The 22,071-nt window shown below is 47.1% G+C and overlaps 1 protein-coding gene across 2 annotated transcripts; it reads right to left on the bottom strand.

The window, feature by feature from the left end:
- Positions 1-698: 698 nt before the first annotated feature.
- ctdspla (CTD (carboxy-terminal domain, RNA polymerase II, polypeptide A) small phosphatase-like a) lies at positions 699-20,408 on the bottom strand. 2 transcript variants are annotated; one of them, XM_040167673.2, is made up of 8 exons: positions 19,783-20,163; positions 9,631-9,797; positions 8,650-8,682; positions 6,921-7,022; positions 3,451-3,507; positions 2,590-2,682; positions 2,286-2,471; positions 699-1,730 (listed from the first exon to the last, which is right to left on the bottom strand). In XM_040167673.2, exons 1-8 carry the CDS (start codon positions 19,856-19,858, stop codon positions 1,605-1,607), a joined length of 840 nt encoding a protein of 279 aa, XP_040023607.1. In that variant the 5' UTR covers positions 19,859-20,163; the 3' UTR covers positions 699-1,604. The 2 variants fall into 2 exon arrangements, with proteins under 2 accessions (XP_040023607.1, XP_040023609.1); XM_040167675.2 differs by lacking the exon at positions 8,650-8,682 and having other exon boundaries at positions 19,783-20,408.
- Between the last annotated feature and the right edge of the window lie 1,663 nt (positions 20,409-22,071).

The raw sequence follows: 22,071 nt of genomic DNA, 5'->3' as shown, positions 1-22,071 counted from the left end.
AAAGTGGCTGCTACGTAAGCGGAAGCTAAAGGTTCACATCAAGATATCACATGAAGCTTGACACCTGTTGGTTGCACATTAACCAAATTTCTATGGATATCATCAATGCACCTGCAGATCAGAGAATGGAGCAAAGCAGTCAGGTGTGTCCTCTTGTGCCCACTTAATGCTTAAAATTACCTTGAATGCAAGATGCATAATATAGAAAATTATACTTCTATTTGTTGATTTAATTTGACATGTATATATAATTAATTGCAATAGCAAACATTTTAAGCCCTTTAAGGACTTCTCATCCATGGTGGTTTAAAACAAACAAACTCCATCTGGTCACAAAGATCGCGTGATCCAGACCAGCTACTAATTGAACTTCATCGGGAAAATGGTTTTGTCAACTGCTTGTTTCCACGGTTAAGACATTTTTAAACCTCAAAACTTATGACGGTTTAAAACGAAACACCTGTTTGGATTTAAAATACACACTAAAAGATGAAAAACAGTCACGCATCTGATTTTTCTGGCCAATAGGCGGCAGCAGAAACAAATGGTGAACACAGCATTGACGTGTCGGCTCCTCTTAAGATGACAGTTGACCTGCAGTCGCTCATTGACGCGTTCAGAGGACACGGAGCAACGTCACGGCAGATTATAGCAGATTACAGATAGCAGCTATAAGTGATGACACGCTGGTACAAACCGACAGTGCAAACTTGCAATTTTAATGATGTTGTACAGTACGATTTCAAACAGCAGTCTTTACTCTTTACAATGCACCCAAACTCCCCAATAAATAGAATACCAGGTTATCTAAGCTATTTATTATAACTTCCTCAAAGGTTTTTTTGGTGGACGGCAATGATATCATAAAGATTTCTATCTATAAAGTGGGGTTTCAATCTTTTTTTTTTAAATTTATACTCAGTGTCGCAGATCAAATGACGTCATTCAAACACGCGTCACATTGAATTTTAGAAATCTTTGGTAAATTTAACAATACAATATTATTAAATTCACGAGCAAAATACTATCCAGGTCGCACAGATTTCCAACTTCAAAGGATTTAGTTCATATGTATTTGGAGATTTGAGACAATATGCAGCATAAAAAAGTGCACCCCCCCATAACCCGACACAACAACCAAATCAGCGCAGTAATGAAGGCACTTCATTCTGTAAGAGAAGATAAATCACAGTTGCTTGAATGAAAGGTCAGACGAGATACAACCACCTGCATAGCACAGCTCTACACAAAGAAACAAAACGCCCCTCATTCTCAACAAAAGAATGGAGTCTATTGGGTTGTTTTGGTAACTAAAATATTACTTGTTAGAATAGTAAAACCTCCACTGTCTCATAGAAAAATTACTTTATGTAAGTTTTGCTTAGAAACATATAGTATGTACATACGGTCACGTAATATTTCCTCAGTAGGAGTCCTGTACAAAGAGTCTGGACAGAATCCCGACAGTTGTTGCGTCTGGATTTCACTCCAGTCACAACAATTGGGAGTCCCGGGGCCCCTCGGTTTCGGGGGGAGGGGGATTTGGGGGGGCCCGGGGCCTCCAGTGCAGCGTCGGAGAGGCTGCAAGCTGGAGCCGCCGTCTGCTACCTGTTCCTCAGACTCTGTAACAGACTGTAGACGTCCTCCTCCTTCCCGAGTCCCTCAAACAGAGGAATCAGGTCAAGCAGCTCCGTGTCCGTCATGTCGTCGAACCACGACTGCACCGGCACCTGTGGGGGGGAGGATGGGGATTGCATTATGGGCGACGAGATGGTGCAGGTTTTGTGTAAATAATCAATGGGGGAGATGCATGGAAAGGCACAAAGACGGCAACTTCTCAACAGGGGAGAGAAACTGGGGACTTCTGGTACAACGCTGCTTCTAAAACAACAATGCAGAATCAAGCTGAATACGTTCGGCAGTTGTAATCATTTACCATCATTGGAGACTTTGTAACTAACTTGTTTTGGTCGTAGCCGTGTATTTTGAACCAGGTTTAGTAAAAGAAATATTTACTTCCCTCAACTATGTATACATTTATTTCTTGTCAAATAATCATTTGTTTTATTGACATGTTTAGTCATCATTTTGGGAGCTGGAACACAGCGTTTTAAAGCGCCTCAATAGATGAAGCTAAAACGGCTTCATGCCCCTTCATTCTGCCTCCGACGCTGTGATTTCCAGGAATCTTCTTACATATGATTGAATCACCATGAATCATGATGCAAAATCTTGTCCGTCAGTAGAAGACGTTTTGTCCTCACCGATCGACAGGACGCACTTACCGCGTTCTCGGGGTGGAAGATGTAGGAGGCAGGCGAGTTGTCTATGATGATGACTTTACTGAGCTCCCGGCCCAGCCGGCTGAGGTCTTTGACGTAGTTTCCTCTGTGGAAGACGCAGGACTCCCTGAAGAGGCGGGCGCGAAACACCCCCCACTGGTCCAGCAGGTCGGCCACGGGGTCGGCGTACTGAACAAACCCACCCCCCCCCCCCCCAAAAAAAAGACAAAACAACCAGCGAGTTAAAAAACTGCCTGAAAGCCGCGGCGGCGTTAAACTCAAGGGTTAATAAAAAAAAAAGGTTAACCTTAGCTAAGCTCGCCGTGAAGAGGACGCATTCAAAGAGCTGCCCCATCCTCTGGAGGAACTCATCGACGTGGGGCCTCTTCAGCACGTACACCTGAAGCGAAACAAGCAAAAAGAACGTTTCATCGTGTTACTTAATAGTTCGTTATCTCGAATAATAAAATGTCACCCTGGTGTTTGTGAAAAAAAAAACCTGCACAGACAGATCGCTATTTAAAGCCCATCAGAGACGTAGAAGAACGCCTGTGAGGATCAGACATTCTCAAACAGTCGCCGGGCAACTTACCCAACCACGGACTTTGTGTGTGGCTCTTCCTACCATTTCAGCTCGTCTTCGTCGCCGTCCGTCGGTCCCCAGCGGTTAGTTGCTGACCCCGAGTGCAAGTAATCAAGCACAGGCCAACACAGACGCAGAAAGCCTATCCTGGATTACTTGAACCCGGTCACAGCGACAGTCTGGCGGCTCGCGCTTCAGAGAGGAGGCGGGTAACACGCGTTTGTGCAGGAGCACAAACACTTCAGGTCACAATGAGGGCGTCGCTTCATTTCATTCATTTCTAAATCCGTGACGGAATCTCTTCAGCTGCTGATCCGACGGTATCTTCAACGCGCTTTGTGGCATTTGTTTACCGGGTGACACAGTCACGCCGCGCATCTATTTTCAGAGCCAGCAAAAACATTGAGAGTAAAAACTGAATAAATTCGAGGAGGAAAGGATAAGTTGTCCCACGCAGGCACGAGATAATAGAGAATAATGAATACCAAGGGGAAGAAAATGGAGCCACAGCTATAAATTCATACATATTATTCATGTTTTATTCAAGCCCACTTCTCAAAGTCCTCCACATCATTGCCACAGTACCTGATGAACAGTCCCATCAATCTCCACTGGAACGATGAAGTCTGCGTTGCTGATGGGCTGCAGGAACACAACGGACAGAGAAAGGGATTAAAACAACCTGGGAATTAGGCTGATAAACAGCCAACAAATGGAGAAAGATAAAAAGAAAGAAATACTCCTATATGGTTCTAACTAGTGAGTCTTTAAGCACACGGTGGTTCCTGAACTCTCAGTGTCAAATCAAAAAACCAGGAGTCAGATTCCCGGGAGAAACCCGGGAGTAGAACGAGAGCAGAGACGAGCAGGCGGGACGGGAGACTCGTGTCATCTTTGGAAGCGAGAAAGGGGAGCGAGGAGGGGAACGGCAGGTGGAGGAAGATGCTGGAGGAGTGTGGGTGGAAGACAAGCGAGAGGGGGGCGGGAGATGAGGATGAAGGGATACGGCGGGAGGCACGGCGGTGTGATGTCGGGAAGGGAGGGAAAGTAAAGGTGGACGTGGTGGTGGAGGAGGAAACGTTAGCACAAAAAAAAAGGGTTTTGCGGCCGTCACCTGGTTTGCTGTTGATATAAAAAAAAGAAGGATTGAGGATAATAATATTATAAAATAATAATGAATAATTTTTCTTTTGTAAAGAAATGCTTAAGAAGATTTAAATCCTACACTGACAAGTTATAATCTTTTTAAATGTATAATTCAGCATTTCAAATCTGCCCGCGATATTAATCAACGCTTACATTTATGGGTTAGAAACCACTTGTTAAATGTCTGTATGCTGCTTATAGATGCTAAAATCACACTAATTTACATGGTACTGATGATTGTACCAAATGTGATGCTTCAACGTGACACCCCGCAGGTACAGTTACCTGCCACCCAGCAGGGGGGGTGTTTGCTGCAGGAATAATAAAAAAGCATTTTCATCCTCCACATGTCACATGCTCCTTCTGTCTAATATCAACATGGTGGCGACAGTGAAACGATAAACCCACTGTGGAGATGTTAGGTGATGCAGGAGTGATACAATGCACAATAAAAGATCCGGTTCCCAGACAAACAACAGACAGATGTGAGCTTTTCTCTGCATCAGCTGGGCAATATGTTCTGCTCACGCCACAGAACGCAAATGGAAGAGGGACGGTGAGAGATTTGTTATCTTCTTCTGCTGAATCGCTCCATCATGTGAAGACACACGACAGCTGCTCTGCACTGGGCCCGGATGCGAGAGGGCGAGAGGTATGATGGAGGGAGATGTATGTGTGGGAGGGATTATGTAGATGGAGAAGGCAGTATGAGTGTGTGTATTATGGATTTCTGCTGGACCGGCGTTGACCTCAACAGACCGGATGGAGGGATGAACGTCAGCTGGAGCATTTCATTACTGATAAAATGATTCCTTTACATGAATAGATACCACCTGATTAAGTAACACTTGATACCCTTGGTATCACTGTACACCGTCTTCTTAAAACTATTTTTTTTTATTGTGTGGCCCTTAAATAATTTATGGATTTAAGGTTGATGCATTCCTTGTTTTGTTTAATAAATGTGCATTTTACTATATGACAGCAAGTATCACATATAATTGAATGTACAGTAAATAGAATATATTATATTAGCCTGACCTCGACCCCATTGAACACCCGTGAGACGAGGCGCAGCGCCTCATCGCCGGTACCTGACCTGCCTTTTGCTCTCGTGGCTAAATGGGATCAAATCCCAGCAGCCGAGCCTCAACATCTTATGGGCAGCCTGCAGAAACGTGGACACTGATAAAGCAGCAGATTATTGCCCATGAAATCAGAATGAAAATGTTCTTTATTGTATTTCAATGATTTTCCTGCTTTAACAGAGCATTGGCTTTGACAAGTGTTACATAAATAACCTCTACTATTATTATCATATATCCGATCAGCCATCTTTACACATCCAACACACACTGGATTTAATCCTGAAGCACAGGAATGGTCTTTTCATCATTAAAAACACAGGATGAAGCATACAGTGTGTGACGTGTTATGTAATGTCCATCTGTCAATTGTCCGTGCAGCTTGTTTTTCCGGAGTAATTGTCAAACTCACATGGGGACTTTTACGGCTTGGAATTGCTTTACATTGTGATGCAAAATTACGTCTCACTTCACGTCTAAAAATAAATAATCTTCAGGAAATCCTGCAAGTTTCTGAACGGAAGTGAAAACCCAAAGTTTCTGTGTTTTTTTTGTTTTTTGTTCTTCCTCTCCCATCTGATTTTCATACTTTGCATTGCCTGAATCAATTTCATACTTATTTCATACCTCATGCTTGTACTCTGAGCTAAATTCATTTTTAGTATGAAGTGTGGATCCGAGTTCTCTGAAAAGGAGGAGGGGAAAAAGGGGGTTTTGTTTTGTCAGGAGAGGAAAATTAAACATTTCAGACCATTAAAACAACTCCAGGATTTCTAGGAAATTCATCCTGCGGTCATTGCAGGCAGCAGTACTCTGTACTTGACACACCCATGTGTGTGTATGTGTGGCCCTCATATTGGCTCGGGAGTGCAATGGGCGTGTGCGGCGCAGTGTGCGAACATTTTTCCCTTCGCTTGACTTTCCACGGCAAATGAACTCCCAGTCATATGAAAATGTACTGAAAGCCTTTTTCTAACGCAGTTGCTTGAATGAACGCCTTCCTTTCACAGCTGGATGAAATCGGAGCGAACACAAAAGATTCCTCAGCTTCACCTTCAGCTATTTTCCTGCACAACTTTGCCGCTTCCTCTGGCGAGGCAGAGCGGCGCCGAAGTGGGTCTCTGGGTGTGTCAGTAGAGGGAGGACATGTGAGTCTCATCATTTGTCCGCAGTATAAATATCAAGAATTCTCCTTGGCTGAAAATATTTTTGCCGATCGTGGTCCAATATTTCTTGCTTTTTTTTTGCTCTGTTGGTGCCCAATCTTCTATCACCTTTTAGATAACTACCATGTAACATTGTCAATTATAGCATTGTGGGCCCGCTGCATTCAGTCGTTGTGAGCATTTCATTGAGGTGGCATTAGTGTTTCGCTGACATGTGGGTGGTTGACTCCCAGGGAAAGAGTTGGCGCTGATGAGGTCTGAGGCAGCTCATAAAACGCTGACGTTCTGTGGATACAGTACATGTTTTCTCCCCGGACAGCGATTATACTTCCTGCCAAACAACTCTTCATAGTGATTAACTGCACGATGCAGAGGAAGAATCGGTTGCCATGCCAACACCTTGTTATAGTGGCAGCTAGGTGCATAAAAGCCATAATAACAGGCATTCCTGCCTGAGATAATGTGCACCGGCTCGGTGGCACCTTGTGCTAATTGCCGCCGTGCCAGCGTGCTCATTTTCACAGCAAAGAATGTCGTCTTCTGGATTTATTGGGGTTTAATCCTTGTTGTCCCTCGTGGGCTGAGAAGAAGGAGCACGATACGTCTGAAGCCACGAGTGCTTGTACTCAAACGTGTGCTTGAGGGTTTGGTAAATTACCTTGAAGGAGCTGTGCACGAGGGTTTCGTCCAGGTCGATCACCACGCAGTTCTTGCCAAAGTCATCTGTACCGACCTCTGGCAGAAGGAACTTGTCCGGCGGCTGCAGAGACAATGCATAGCATAATTTCATTATTGTGTATATATGGAGAGGTGCATGACAGGGAACGTGCTGCAAATTGCACCCACAGTGAGAGTGCGATGATGGATGACGGCTCAGGGAAGAGCATTTACAGACTGTTCCATCAAATTGTCGATGTTCTGACATCAAAAGTGCAAAGAATTTGCTGAGACAGCAAAGTTAGTTAAGTTAATAACAGCTCAATTTAGTTAATAGCTCATTTATGGCAGAGCCTGAAATCAGTATTGAGATGCTTGTGTCCTTTGCCAAGCAGGCCCGGGGTTACAGACAGGCACGGGGCAGATGGTGGGGCCATAGGGGGCACATATACACACACACACTATCACACAAATATATATAGAGGTGAGCAGCAAGGACTTTGTCATCTTACATGTACACAGTCCCGTGCTGCTGCTCGTTCCCGCTTCTAGTTATCGCATCTTATCGCGGGACGGCGCGCTGCTTTGTTATATTCACTCATTGAGGCATAAAGCCAAATGTATCTACATTGAGTGCATTGGAATGTGAGGGACAGATAGTACAGTGAGGTTTCAGGTTACAGCTGCAGCTTCACACCTCGACGTGAAGGGGACAATGAAGGAGGGGACACTTTGAAGAAGAAGCCAATGACATCCAAATGCACCCAAGAAGAAACACCTCAAGACTTTTCAAAGGACCAAAGCGGAGAAAGGACTGTTAGAATTTTCCTGCAGCCGCTTTGATAAGTCACTTTAGACTTGCTCAGAGGATTCTCTATTTCGCGAAATATTTTACTGTTCGCTTTGTATTTCACTTTGTAATTGTATTCCTTATAACGTTGTTTAGTTATTAAATACTTTTGGATTTTTGAATTTAAGCAAGCTGACTCTTTTGATTCTTTGTTTCCGGCCGGGACGAGAACAAAGGAGTCGGGCCTCCCTCGAGAGCTTTCCGAAACCCTAACAGTATCATGGGAAGAACTCCCTGTGAGCAAGGACGCCGAATGACACCCTGTCAGGCCCGGCAAAGAACGGGTGATTGACCGGCACCTTGACATTGACACCTGCACGGAGATAAAGAAGCTCCGCTTATTAGAATAGAACTACTTATAAAAATAGCAACAAATGTCAGAGTCTTGTTTTTTTTCTGGTTGATTTAAACGAGTTGAGCGGCACAGACAACATATTCAGATCAGCTCGAGTTATTTAAGTCGCCTTTCAGAGTTCTCGACCGGACGCCACCGGGAGCACTACGAGCAGACCGTGTCGCCACATGGCCTTCCTGCCGAGGGAGGTGTGATGTGGTTTAAAACTTGCCTGCTATGCTTGATGCTGTGAGTGTGAATACTCTAAATTACAGTAAAGCACGGCCACAGCAGGGGTTGCTCAATAAATAAATAAATCTCCAGCACAAACAACGTGAATTTCTGATGGAGTAAAAACTATTGTAGCCTCTCTTCTAAAAGACTCAGTTCAATGAATCTGACGGACCTCAGGACAGAGAAATGAACAGATTTGGGCCTTTTGGAGGGTAAGCGGCATAAAGCCTCGAAGGCCGACATCCACATGCAGCACAGCGGAGGGAAGAGGGTTACTGTGATGGAGGAAAATGAATAGATAATAATACATACACTGGGGATGGGGATGACCTGGACCTGGTCACACTGTAGAGGATAAACAGAGAGAGAGAGAGTGAGTGAGAGGCACACGGTGGTAGGAGAAGAAAAAAAAGACAAGAATAGCGGTGAAAACAACGTCGTCCACACTGTGATAATGAACACGAGAGAGAAAGAGGAAGAGAGGAAAGGGATGAACGCTACACACTGTGGTAGAGAGAGCACCACAGCTGCCATAGTAACAAACACGTCCCGCCAGAAATCCAGCAACAGCACGCCGCCGGGAGGGAAAACCAGCCCGCCGCTGTAATAGGGCTTTTTATGGCGAAAGGTTCGCCAGGTTCACTCCGGAGCGAGCGGGTCAGCGCGGCCCACATGCGGTGCATTCCTTCCCCCGAATGAGGTAAACAGGAGTGGAAATGCGATATGATGTCGCTCCTTTTATAGCCCAGCGTACCTGCCCTGGCAGCAGAAGAACGTGTTTGTGGAGGAAGCGCGGGCGCAAGGCAATCCATCACACCGGACACACACAAGGCCCACTTTATGCATTAAAGCAGTGTGTGTGTGTGTGTGTGTGTGTGTGCATACATGTGTTGTCATGGATATGTGGTGAGATGATGAGACTGTGTGTGTGGCTTGGGGAGGGGCCCCGCACGCTCTGCGCTCCGTGTGTTATTTCGTGTGAGGGCTCGTGTGCGCAGGCAGATATCGAAGAATGCGAGATGGGAAACGAGCCTGTGGTTTTTTTTTTTTCGAGCAGCGGACGGTAAACAACCCCCCGCCCCCCACCCCCACAAGTTCAGCGGGTTCGAAGCAGCTGGAAAACATTGTGCAGGGGAGCTCGGCGAGGGCAACGCAGCGCCTCGGGGCCCTCTGCAGGAGAAAGGCAAACCCTTAACAGGCTCGCCGTGACAGAACCAAACACAGGATTCCTCTTTACGTGTCACGTGGGTGCAGGATGGCGCGCAGAATGAGGCCAGAAGAGAAGAGCTTCACCTTTGGGGGGCCGCCGTTCTCCTCGGGCAGCGGGGGCAGAGGAAGCGACTTGTTGTTGGCGGCTGGCGGCTCCACATTGTAGTCATTGTATTTGCGGAAGCAGCAGAAGAAGGGGCTGAAGATGCTGCGGCTGCGATGCTTCTTTAGGCTGCCGTTGGACTGGGAGACTGCAAGACACGAGGAAAGAAGGCGCCAGTGAGGGAGGGAAGTACGACGGCAACATGGGAAACTCCTGCATGCTGTTTGACACCGTCTTTCCCAATCGTTGTGTGTCTCAAAGTGATAAAGCTACTCAGTTGAGATCTAAAATAGCTCTTATGGCACTACAGCACTGCTGCAACGGTAACACTTGTTGAGAGCACAGCATCTTAAGGCGTTCATGTTAATGCAGAGCGACCTCTGACGAGGCAGAAGTGAGGCCCGGAGTTGCCGTCGGGCTGCATTTAACATGCGTCATCGCATTATTGTGACAGAAGGAGCTGAGATGTATCTCGTACAACACAACGAGGGAGCACAGGGACAGAAATAGGCTACATCGGAGCGCCCTCTGGGGAGGAAGTCCAGTTAATTAACATCAAGGAAGACAGAGAGAGGAAGACAGACGGATTAGTATCACGTGCGAAAGAAATAGCTGAATATGTGACAATACGAGAAAGAAAATGTTGAGCCGTTCCCATAAAAGAGCCCCTGATTGGGTAGAATTAACACCGCTGTACACTGTGTGGATGTTTCATATCTTAAACAGCTTGGATGCAAAAGCCCTTCTATCACTTTGACCGCGTGTCAGAAAGTGATTTAACTGAAACTAGATTCATACAAACAGAAGAGTTGGCAGAGGGGTGCAAAGCTCCGGGGAGAAAACATCATACACTTAATACACTTCCCTTGTTGCATCATCCCTCCTTCACGGTCTCTGAAGCTTGTGGCCTACTTTCACGCTATTGTATCATAAATATTTTCTGTCTGAGAGGGCGAGTGGATGAAAATAGAAATTTGGGCAGCACCAGTACAAAGGCTTAAATCTGACGGCGCAATTGTCCCGAGGTGATCCCCCACGTAGAAATTCTTATTCCTTTCCATTTCTTTAAAAAGGTGATTTCTCGGCAGGGAAAATCCTGAATGTGTTCAGGACTTTGAAGCGGCTGACTTTAGCCGGAACCATCGTTTATTCGAGCCTCGGAGCGGCCATCGCGTCTTGTTAACGTGCACGAGAAGCCGGCGTGACACCGGCGGCCCAGTTAGCCAGTTAGCCATGCCGCCTGCAGCCTGCCTCTGTCCTGAGAGCCTTCAGATCGGCTCCACCCGACCAGTGTTTGGAACCCGAAGCGCGCCGGGGCCTCTCGGTCTTCCACCAACGGATGTTCCAGTGCAGCAAGACTCTGCTAAACAAACAGCGTCATGGACGCAACATGCTGCGTTGATGGAAGCTGCTTAATGATCGAAGGAGACGTTCTGTTCCTGTGGACGCGATGCACTCACTGCCGCTACAGCCGGCTGATTAAACCACACTAGAAATATGCACTCTGTATTTCTCTGTGTATGTCCAGGGATTTTAAAGCAGACTTGCTGTTATGAACTGATTTGCATTGATGGTTGAATGCGACAGGAAGTCATCTGATTGGAGAAACGCACACTGAAATCATTAACCCCATGAGGCGGAGGTCACTAATGGCACACACACTAATGTGGTGTTATTAAACACATATGCCAAACTTTATACTGTGGCGTGACCTTTACAGAAAATTACCCAAGTAATAATTGGTTGGTTCTCCTGGACTGTGAAGTGGCAAAGCAGATTGGTTTTCATTTGAAGAGGGTAGAATATCATTTGCGGCGCTCTCAACGATGAATAATGGCATTTTTACTAATGTTTGCAAGCTGTATCTAATGGCTTTTTAATGGTTAATGAAAAACACAATATATATAGATGACGGCAAGCCATTAATACAAGTATTATTAAAAAGTGTTGTGTTTTCAAAGTTGGCCTCAAACCCCATGATGTCATTATTCTCTCCTCCATTTTGAGAACGTCTACATTTTCCCGCCCTGGTCTGAAACCGCCCAGAGGAAAGCAGGTGGGAGAGGGGGGCGAAGGGAGAGGGGTCTTGGAATGGGAGAAAAAAGGAAAAGGGCCTAGAATGGGTGGAGAGAGTCACTGAGGCGAGACAGCCAATGCATGAGTCTTATTCTTACTCCACCCCCTCCTGCACCACCACCCTACACAAACAGAGCTTTCCTTTCTCCCTCCGACACAAACAACATAGCTGGGAGTTGACTGCTACCGGACGCCGGGCAAACGCACACACACACTCACACGCACGCACACACAGCATATGTTCACATGTTCACAGGCAAAGAGCCACGTGCACAGATCGACACAAACGTTCCCCTCTCCACGTCCTTGCTCAGGAATCTGACTGGAGGGGACTCGTGCTCTGAGAATAACAGCAAAAGGTTAAAGTGCAACACTTGCCATTCAAAAGACGAGTGTGTTGACCTGCATTAACACAGCGGGGAGTTGACACCAGTCAAAAACACTAAAGCACCCAGGATCATAGTGATGAATGCTCACTAGAACGTAGATAAAGGGCCGTTGCACGTGAGCGCTTTCACCGTAGGGCCCACGCGTCATCAGAGCAGGTGCGGAATTATTTACCCGCTGAATACACCTCATTCGATCAGCATATTCCCTTGACGTCAGAGCCAGTTAGAAAAAAAATAAAATCCCTCTATGGCAGTGCCTGAGCTCCTGCTAAACGTTAGGTAACGACGACGAAAGGCTCTCCAGTCAATCAGAGCCAGCCGGGGCGCTCGGTCACGTGTTCAGGCGCAAACCACTAACGAGGCCGGAAGAGGGAGAGAACGCAGGAAATTCCCCGCATTCCTGACAGGAAGAGATAATCACCCCCATGACCCGCGGCACTGGACTGGTGCCGAGCTCCGAGAGGGAATATGATCCCCGGCTTAGCCCAAGACTTTCGAGGTGGCCTCGTTTTTAACTGCAGCTTTAAAAAGCCCATAAAGTATGCGGCCAGTCCAAACACAAAATGCCACATTCAAAATACGACGGTAGTTTCAAGTTCAGCTGATGGACGGCGTCTAAAAAGGTTTGTGACAGGACATTCATCGCGCTCGAGCCAAATGCTTCTGGCCGCCCGATTCAGCGGAGCGAAGCTTGTTCAAAACGGTCAACGTTGTGCTCAGGTCGAAATATCAAAATATGACAACATCGCTTCAACAAGTCACATCCGTTAGCACACCTGAATTGTCAGAATGAATCCCCGTGTGTAAAATACCTTTATACTGTACACTGGTATTGTGGTATTGTGGTATTGTGATGTTGTGGTGTTGTGGTGTTGTTAGCGCCTGTGTGACAGACCTTGAACTGCACTTCAGCAGCAGTTAGTCGACTAGCCAGGCAGGTAAAGTGTACAGTTCCCGTAGGGGGGGGGGGGGGTAAGAGGTAAATGTGAGAACCATCCATTTGAATGTGCAGTTTAAATAATTAACATGGAAAACGGGTCGGTTTTAAATGGCACAGCCGGGTCCTTCACATACGCCGCGGTAAAAACAGCTGCCATGGAGATTTCAATGCTGTGTAATTGGGAAAAAAGCCTTCCTGACATAGTGGCAGGGAGACACCGAGGGGCAAAAATGAGCCCTTTTCATCGCCTCAAACAGTGGGCAGGCTTTTTTAGGGGGGGGGGGGGGGGGGATTATATCCTACCTTCCTTCACTGAGATTTGGAGCCTGGGGTGCTTTCATTGAAAGTGGTACCACTTGTCTATGCCTTACGTAACAATGTGCGACGTAAAACATTCATACAGCTGCAGCCAAACTGTAGAAGAGTACTCTTCACCCACACGCTGCAGGTAACACGCTGGTGGCCTGGAGCCCCGCATCTAATGTCCTGAGTTCACCACATTCAGAGGGGGGGGGGCGGCAGCAGTAGACATGGACTGAGACTGGATTAATTCATCTGCTCTAACCCTTTTGTTCATACCCTAACTGAGATCACCGATTGTTTCCAATAAAGAGAAATCATCATCACAACCGATCGGCCTCCGAAAACGACACTTCACCAAAGATCCCCTGCTTCGTAATACACATGAACATGTGGCTGCACACACACACACACACACAAACAGCTGAGTGGAGTTAGGTAGCATCAGACGAGCGGAGCCTGCTATCCTCCGGCCTGTGTGCGCTCACTCCGCTGAGGTCCGAGGGTTTGCTGCGTTTGCGCGTGAGGCCATCAAGGCAGTCGAAGCACAGTGTGATAAAATAAACTCCCACTAGGCCTCATTGCTTCCACACGTGGACGCCTGAGAAGGTTACAGCTTGGGGAGGTGCTGCACATTCAGTTCCAGCAGATGCCTCTCGTCTCTGGTCTTATTTCCCTACTTATCGGGGAGGATTTATGCACACACACACACACACACACACACACACACATATATATATTTATATGTATTTATCCTACATGGCCTTACGTAACTGACATTTATTCCATGACCCAGTTACATTTGAAGTCAGGAAAGAGAGAATTACACGCGCCCGTCGTCCTGCCGGGTGCTTCGGTCTCTCAGCTGCTGCCGTGAACTCGGGGGACAAAAACATGTGGGCAGGTCTTCCCTGTCTTCCCCTGTCCCTGTTCCCAGTGGTACAGCGGAGTGGGCGCCGCGGTGGTGGTGCCAGCCTGCCCGAGGGGGGGGGGCTGCTTCCTCAGCGCTCGGCGTAATAAAGGAGATGACAAGCGCGGGGGAATTAACCCGCTGAGAGCTCAGGGAGAAATAATGAGGGAGGAGATCTGACTGCTCTGCTGCAGTTACGCAACCGGCAGCAACACAGCCCACGTTGTCTGGGGCCGCGGCAGTTTATTATTTATATATAGATCTTTTTACATTCTCATCTACTGCTCAACGGTTCAATGACTGAAGGGAAATCCTCCTGCTCTGTTGGTTAGTTACAAACTGATGTATTGTCAGATTGTGTTAAAAGGCCCTTCTCGTGAGTGTAGCTTGTGCGCTCGGTGATGTTAAATTGCTCCTGTTGAGCTGTTGATGGATGGGATTTAAAGGGGAACTCACCTCTAAAGGGGAACAGTTTACTGTTGACCTTCCAGGACATACGGGAGTTTACAAGAAGAACCAAAATCAAGACGGCAACCGGCAAACTGCTGAGGCTTCAAAACGGTGATCCGAAAACCAATGAGTGTCCACTTCTTACACACAGCCTATGTGCACGACAAATAAACCAACCATCTTATTTCTGTGAAATGACTCTCTAAGAGTTGTTAAATACGGAAGCATCCTTGAACTCGAGCCTGCATCAACACAACAAATTGCTTGTTGTTCATCAAATCAGACGCATTAAAGTTGTGCTATCTACGGATGGAGAGAAAGCTAACAAGTAGGTCATGTATTTTTGTGTGCGTGTGTGTGTGTGTGTTGGGAAGCATGTGCTGCTGCCACAGCCCCCCCACCCCCCCCTGCCTCTGCTCTCTGACAGGCGTTCATCTCTGCATTTCCCCAGGCAGCATGTCCCACTCGGTGCCCCTGGAGGTTACACAGTATTCACCTTTACCTACGCAGAGGCCCACAAACAATCCCTGGTTGTGTCTGCTGCAGCCTCCGTTCCCATCCCTTGCTTGTGGGTTAAAGAAACGCCTTCTACGCTCTCCTGTCCAACAACCGACGGAGTGGCAGGCAACGTGACTCAGGGCAGCCTGTCCGGGGGTCCACGCTCACCGGCGGCCGTCAGGAGGCCGGCTTCTGAGCGGCAGCGGCGCCCCGGGGACGCCAGCGGGCCGCGTGGCAGCCGCTTCTCTTGGCTCCGTAGGGATGGTGGCTTTTTGGAGCATTAATAATGGTCCTCGCTGAGTCGCGGCGGGCCTCTGAATGCCAAAGAGTCGAGGCAAACGGGAAAGGCAGAAATGATGTAATCCCACAACAATGCTGCGCGCTCAAACCGAGACGCGGCGAGAGCGCGCGGCAGAAAAGAGCGAGCCGTTCGTCTGCTGGAGTCATCGAGGCAAAGTTTGAGTAGCTGAAGGACACCGACAGCTGAAGTCAATTAAGCTGAAAACTGAAAACAGATACAAGACGCATCCAGAATTCTCTTATCCCACCATAGAATTTATATCTCGCGTGTAAATCAATAGAAATGACATTATTATTACAATAATGTGCTCAGGATGGAGATCTGCTGAGGAGAATGTTCTTTTATGAAGAATCTTGAGCTTCAATTCCTCTCTTTAAAGCCCAGGCTGGATATTTTGAAGTAGAAGTTTGCTCCAAAACAAGCAACCACAGCGTTATGAGCTACCCGGCCTCCAGGCAACATTCAAACATAAAACTTGCCCACAATGCAGTAAAAACATATGGTCCAAAGCACACAGGCATAAAAGGACGCCCAGAAAAACCCATTCACTGGGAGCAGAGAAATGTTTCTGATGTGCAGCAGTCAGATGTAAGTATACACTCCTTTAAACGGGCCAATTACATACTTACAAACACGCACACATATATATTTATGTATAATCATAACAGGGCCGGAACATGTGGATCCACTACTTAAACACACATACTGGCAGCACGCTAACAATGTCTGTAAACAGATTTATGAACAAAGTAAATTACATTAACGTTCTATTTTAAACTGGGAGCCGGTGCAGAGACTTCAGAGCAGCAGCGACGTGAACTCGTTTCTCTTTTTTGTTCAGTTAGAAGTGCATCCATAGTGATGGTTTAAGTATTCACAGCCAGCCAGTGTAGGAGTGAAGAAAGCGTCCACCCACACTATTTTCCCCGGTGGCCTCTGCAGGGACGGATTGCAGTGCAATTGCATCTCCTCTTCGCTGTGTCTCACAATCCACGAGCCTCTACCGTCTGCCTCATAATTAAAGGGCAAATTCACTGATTTTCTTTTGCAACCAGATTTCTTCATCTTACAATCTGACATGAACCTTTCCTAATGCATTCTCTGTGGCGAGAGAAACATTGCCTCGGAGTCAAGCCTTCTTCTGATTCTAAGTTCAAATGGTGCACTGAATTAATTCACTGTATGCACAGCACAGCAATCCGCTGTGTTGTAAAACGGGTGGTAATCCTCCGCCACAGAGTCCGGTCATGACAGCAGAGTGGCCGGCTGTGCCAGGGACTCTGGGCTGCACACACACGCCCCTGCAGGTGTGGTCCACACGCCATAAACACTTTATTAAACGTTCAGCAGCGTGCTCCAGGAACAACCTCAAACAGGCATGAAATCACACTTTTCCCCACATTAATGTTTTTATATATAATTACAGCTTCAGTCTTTTTTTCAGATTTTCTGCAGATTTTCTAACCAACAAGCGCTTTGGGGAGTCATTTTAACACGCCGTATATGAATCATGGTCTGAAATTGTACATCTCATCCAGACGGAGTAGCTTGATCCCTGGTTTTTAAGGAGACTGGACGTTAATGGGCTCTGTGACATTGTCTTGCAGCAGCGTAATGGAGTGATGACGTGGGGTTTTGGCCACTCAGCTTCAGCCGGAGAAAACATGCATGCAACGATTAAAACACCGTTTGTGTTCATTGTTTGTTACCAGCAGTAAGAGATTAAGATGAAATCTACAAGAACTTCAGGGGAACCATTAAACCATGGGGAAAACTGACAAATGTAGTAAAATAGCAAACTGAACAATAAGATGTGATACTACGCTTTTTTTTGAAAAAACAAGACCATGAAAAAAACAAAAACAATGATGAACTGACAAGAGTTGTCAGTGTACCAAGACCTCATATATAGCGTGTTTCTATGTGCCTCATTTATCATTAATATGAACATTCAAACTGCCGCAGAAAGATAAACAACAGAGTATTGAGAGATTCATTAACACGGTCTAAAAGACTACAAAACACACGTGGAACAACACTAAACTTTTTCTTTTGCTTTTGTTTATTGACGCTCTGAATAAAGCATTATGGTCTAGTGAAGAGGTTCACCTTTAGTTGTTACTAAACCTAATTCAGTTGGAATAATAAAATGTTTGTCATTTCTATGAGTGAGGGCTAATTTAAGTAGGGAATATTTGCAAAGAAATAAATAAGGTGTCAACCAGGAGCCCAAGCAGCTAAACACTTTCATCAGTCGCAGCTCAGATAAACTGAGATTAAACCTAATCTGATTGAGTTAAACAGCCGGCCCATTGATACCTGTCAAACTGTGGAGTTATCGCTGTGAGAGAGAGGCTGGCCGCCCTGTGCGAGTCCAGCCGTTGCATCGCGTTGCATCAGATCAGAAACGTAAAGGGTCTGAGAAATGAGAAGCCTCATTTGGGTTTTCTCAGCCTCCTCTGAGCTCAGGCGCTGTTGGCTGAGAAATATCAGACCTTTGAGTACCACGTTTTATCGAAGTAGAAACGCTCGGAATACTTACACCGTTATCAAGCCGATGAAGCTGATAAAACAACAGCCCGTTATCCGCCAACAGCGAGACGCGGGTGACTTTGTGCCAATTACGACTCCAACCCTCATTTAACATAATCCATAATGCATAAAGAGAAATCCTCCACCTGACCAAATGTCCCAAAAAAAAAAACCTTGGTGCTAATAAATTACTATGTCTTCGCCTCAAATGAAACTGATAGGACACCCAAAAATAGCTCGCTCGTGCTCTGAAATATTCAGCTAGTGCACACGTGTGTTTGTGCGTATGTGTGTGTGTGTGTGTGTGTTTGTGTGTGTGTGTGTGTGTGTGTGTGTGTGTGATCCTTCGTGGCCAAGCAGGTCACAGAGTAAGAGTCCTGGACAACAAGCTCTGTTTGTTGTCTGCTTTGACAGAGCCAGTGTTGAGGGGCCGGGACTCAATGCGTGTGTGTGTGCGTGTGTGTGTGCGTGTGCACGTGTGCCAGCAGGCCGTTTGAACCCGCGTGTCCTGCCCTCCCTGGATTTCATCCCGCCAGATTAATTGTCAGATTCCACATTCTGTCATCTGGGATTTACTGTTCGGGACGAGCAGGATGTTGCAGAGCAGAAGGTGTGGGAACTCTGAGCGGGCGATTAAAAAAGAATGTGCTAATGGAAGCGGTTTGATTTGATTTCTAACAAATTTCCTGGAGGGTGCTTCACACTTCCGTCGTGTGTTTGTTGTTTGTGATTGTTTTCATTGATTTGTTCACGAAGGATTTAATTATCGAGGCGGCTGACGAGGGAGAAAAAAAGGACGATCCGTCGCTGCACTCGCTCACAGGTCACAGAGTGTCGCTCTGCAGAGGTGATGCAGGGAGCTGACCTTTTCTTTAACCCAGCGCATGGGTGCAGCAGGAAGCTGAGGAGGTCCCTCCGGCCTCCTGCCCTGTTGTGGGTCCTGGTGGGAGAATGTCAGCACCCTGAGCTCCAATCAGCCGGGCCCTCCTGCTTACAGCAGACACCTGTCTATCCCGCGTGTGGTTACACACTACGGCGGTGCCAGATTTACTTGTGCGCTGGATTCAAATCAGAAATGTGTGACTGTCCTCAACAACTCCCCCCCCCCCCCCTCAAAGTTAATGAAACTGTAAAGCTCCAGATTGATGGGGCGGATTTGTCATTGATGTCATCGCCACATGGTGAAATGGCAACAACAGAGAGAAAATGTGTGTAATCTGTAGAGCAGCTGTTAAGCTGTTGTTTTCGGGGCACTTTTTCTTTTTTTTTTACACATCTGGAAGTGGACATTTCTGAGGTTGTTAACGTGCTCGTCCTCGGACAGGTTACGTGACCGCCGCTGGTTTAATTATCACTGTACACTGTAATAGAAATTATAAATACATCCGTGCCTCCAACGGGTCTCCTGTGCACACATGCATTCTCCCGCTTGAGTACTTTAACGTTTTTCCTCGTGCACCGTCGCCTAAACTGTTGACCTCTGATGATTGCTGGTGTTATTGGTGGCACACACCAGATTCAGATGAACAATGGAGGGTCTCCGTGGAGACTCGGGTCTTAATGTTGCACCCGGTGTCCTCTGTGCAGCGACCCCTGGCAGATCACATGTGGGCAACCGAGCGACGTAAATATTCCGTAGATGGAAATCCACATTAAATCGTGTGCGCATGTGTGTGTGTGTGTGTGTGTGTGTGTGTGTGTGTGTGTGTGTGTGTGTGTGTGTGTCAGGTGTCTTACCTTTATCTGGATTTGAACAAATGCTCTCCTCCTCTTTCGGATTTGCAACCTGTGTTATTATGGACGTGTTGTCCATGGAAACGAGATGTTACGCACCGTTTTTATTCCCTGGCAAACATCGCCGAGCGCGCGACCGTCCCCGAAGCGTCCGCTGTTCGCACCATTAAAATCCCATTTCATTCCAAGCATTGAGTCCCCCCACTCCCGCCCCCCCCCCCCCCCCCTTCAGCCCCCCCCCACACACACACACACACACAAACCCGGGGAGCACACGAGCCGGACGAAATGTCAGTGAGAAAAGGCGCGTCCGTAAACATCCGAGGGGACAGTCCGACGCGCAGGAAACAAACAACGCGTCAGTCCCGCATCGAAGAGGTGTGTGTGTGTGTGTGTGTGTCCGCCGGCGTGCAGGCAGCACAGCACCCCGCCCGCTCACGTTTCGATCCACACACACGCGCGCGCACACACACACACACACACACACACACACACACACACACACACACACACACACACACAGCGCGAAGTCAAACCGCGTGATGCGGTTCCGCGGTGTTTACGCAGAGATGGCGACCGTCCTCTCGCCACGGTGCCACGCGCGCTCACTACAACAACAACACGCCTCCGGCGCGCCTCGTCCCGCTCGGTCCGCCCCCCTCCAGCGGCCCAGGGCGGAGTGACGGGGGCTCACTACACCGTCTGCGAGGGAATATTTTTAAAGGTACATTTTATGACAACTAGGAATTTAGTAAAAGTGAGTGAGGCTAAGAGTTTATTTACATATGAAATGTCCACTGGGGAAATGAATCCCCCTGAATTATTGACTAAATGTTGTTTTAAAGCCTCCACGAAAATGCCATAGATTATTTTAATAAATCCAGCTATAAAATCTTCAGATTCTCTGAAACAATACAGAGGTCGTGACCTTGGTGTCCTTGAACGCATCTAGAAGCAGCTCTGTACAAAGACATATCTTCTATCTGAACACTATGTGGTTTTATTATATCAAAGTGTTGAATTTACGGAGCTCGTCCAGTGGACGTGAATGATGTCGGGGGTCAGAAGAGACTTATTGGTATCCATTTACAATAAGCCACTCATGTTGTAACTAACGGCCTCAATAACAAATAATTTACCAATTAACACGATCAATCTTTTTTTTCCAATTCTTTCATTTGCTGAGCGCTTTTTACAGGATTTGTATAAAAGTACTTCCAAAGCCCCTCCTCCGATAACCCCGATGACATCACTATGACACTGTCATTGTCCTTTTCTCAGACTCGACAAAGCTCATACGCTTCATACGATCCCTGAACAATCTGTTGTTTACCCTGTTCCCCTTCTCTCAAACTGATATCCACCTGTGCGCTGCAGAACCAAACCCTCCAACCGCACCGACAATCAACCACTTCGGCCTCGGTGGGCCGCAAAATAACAACAGGGAAGATAAAGTGGTTTTCTGGGGCGTTGCCAGCAGTGACGCGTCTGTCCCTCTTCACCTTTGCTGTCACGTTAATGCAGCCCAGGCCCACAGGGCCCTGAACGCCCCCCCGCCTCCCAGAGAAAACTGCACATGCATGACGGCATCTGAGCGGGAGGAAAACAGCAGTAAGTGCAGGCCGTCATCTGTTGATGCCGCTCATAATTAGCAGGTGATCTGCAGGGGCCGACATGACGCTCTCCACGTGGGTCAGTGCCGAGGCCGCGACGTCTACAGCGATGCAGTAACGCATGCGTGTACAACTGGCACCACAACACAGGTCTCATTGCAATCACTTCTCGATCTGTGTCATGTTACTGTGGTTGTAATGACACACAGAGCTTGTAAGTGCAGAGGTGTTATTGAAACTGCTTGAAATGGACTGATTCGAAGGACTCCTCAAGGGGACGCTAGGAGGAGATTGCGAGAAAATCAATTCAGAGTTTCACGGCAAACATTTCACTGGCAGAGACAGTTTATTACGAGGGAAAGATTCATTCCTTGATGAGTTCTAAGCTGAAATAATCAACGTTTTTATGTGACAACACCACAGGGGACGATCAACTCTGCAGTCCAACTCAGCTTCTTTATTTTAGCATCACTAACCCTAACCCAGAAACAAGAGTCAAGATAAACAAATAGATGTGTATCTAGGCAACAGCGTGCAAACAGGCTTGCATTATCAACATCAAGGCGACGCGTCAGTTCTGTGTTCACAACTTAACCTCACTGCCCCCTAGTGGCAGAAAACCAATGACGGTCCTGCAAAGGGATTAGCATCTGCTACGGAGGATGTAAACAACCTGGCA

Source organism: Gasterosteus aculeatus, chromosome 21, assembly GCF_964276395.1.
Source record: "Gasterosteus aculeatus chromosome 21, fGasAcu3.hap1.1, whole genome shotgun sequence".
Lineage (NCBI taxonomy): Eukaryota > Metazoa > Chordata > Actinopteri > Perciformes > Gasterosteidae > Gasterosteus > Gasterosteus aculeatus.
Note: the sequence above shows the minus strand (reverse complement) of the source record. Positions and strands in the feature narration are given on the sequence as shown.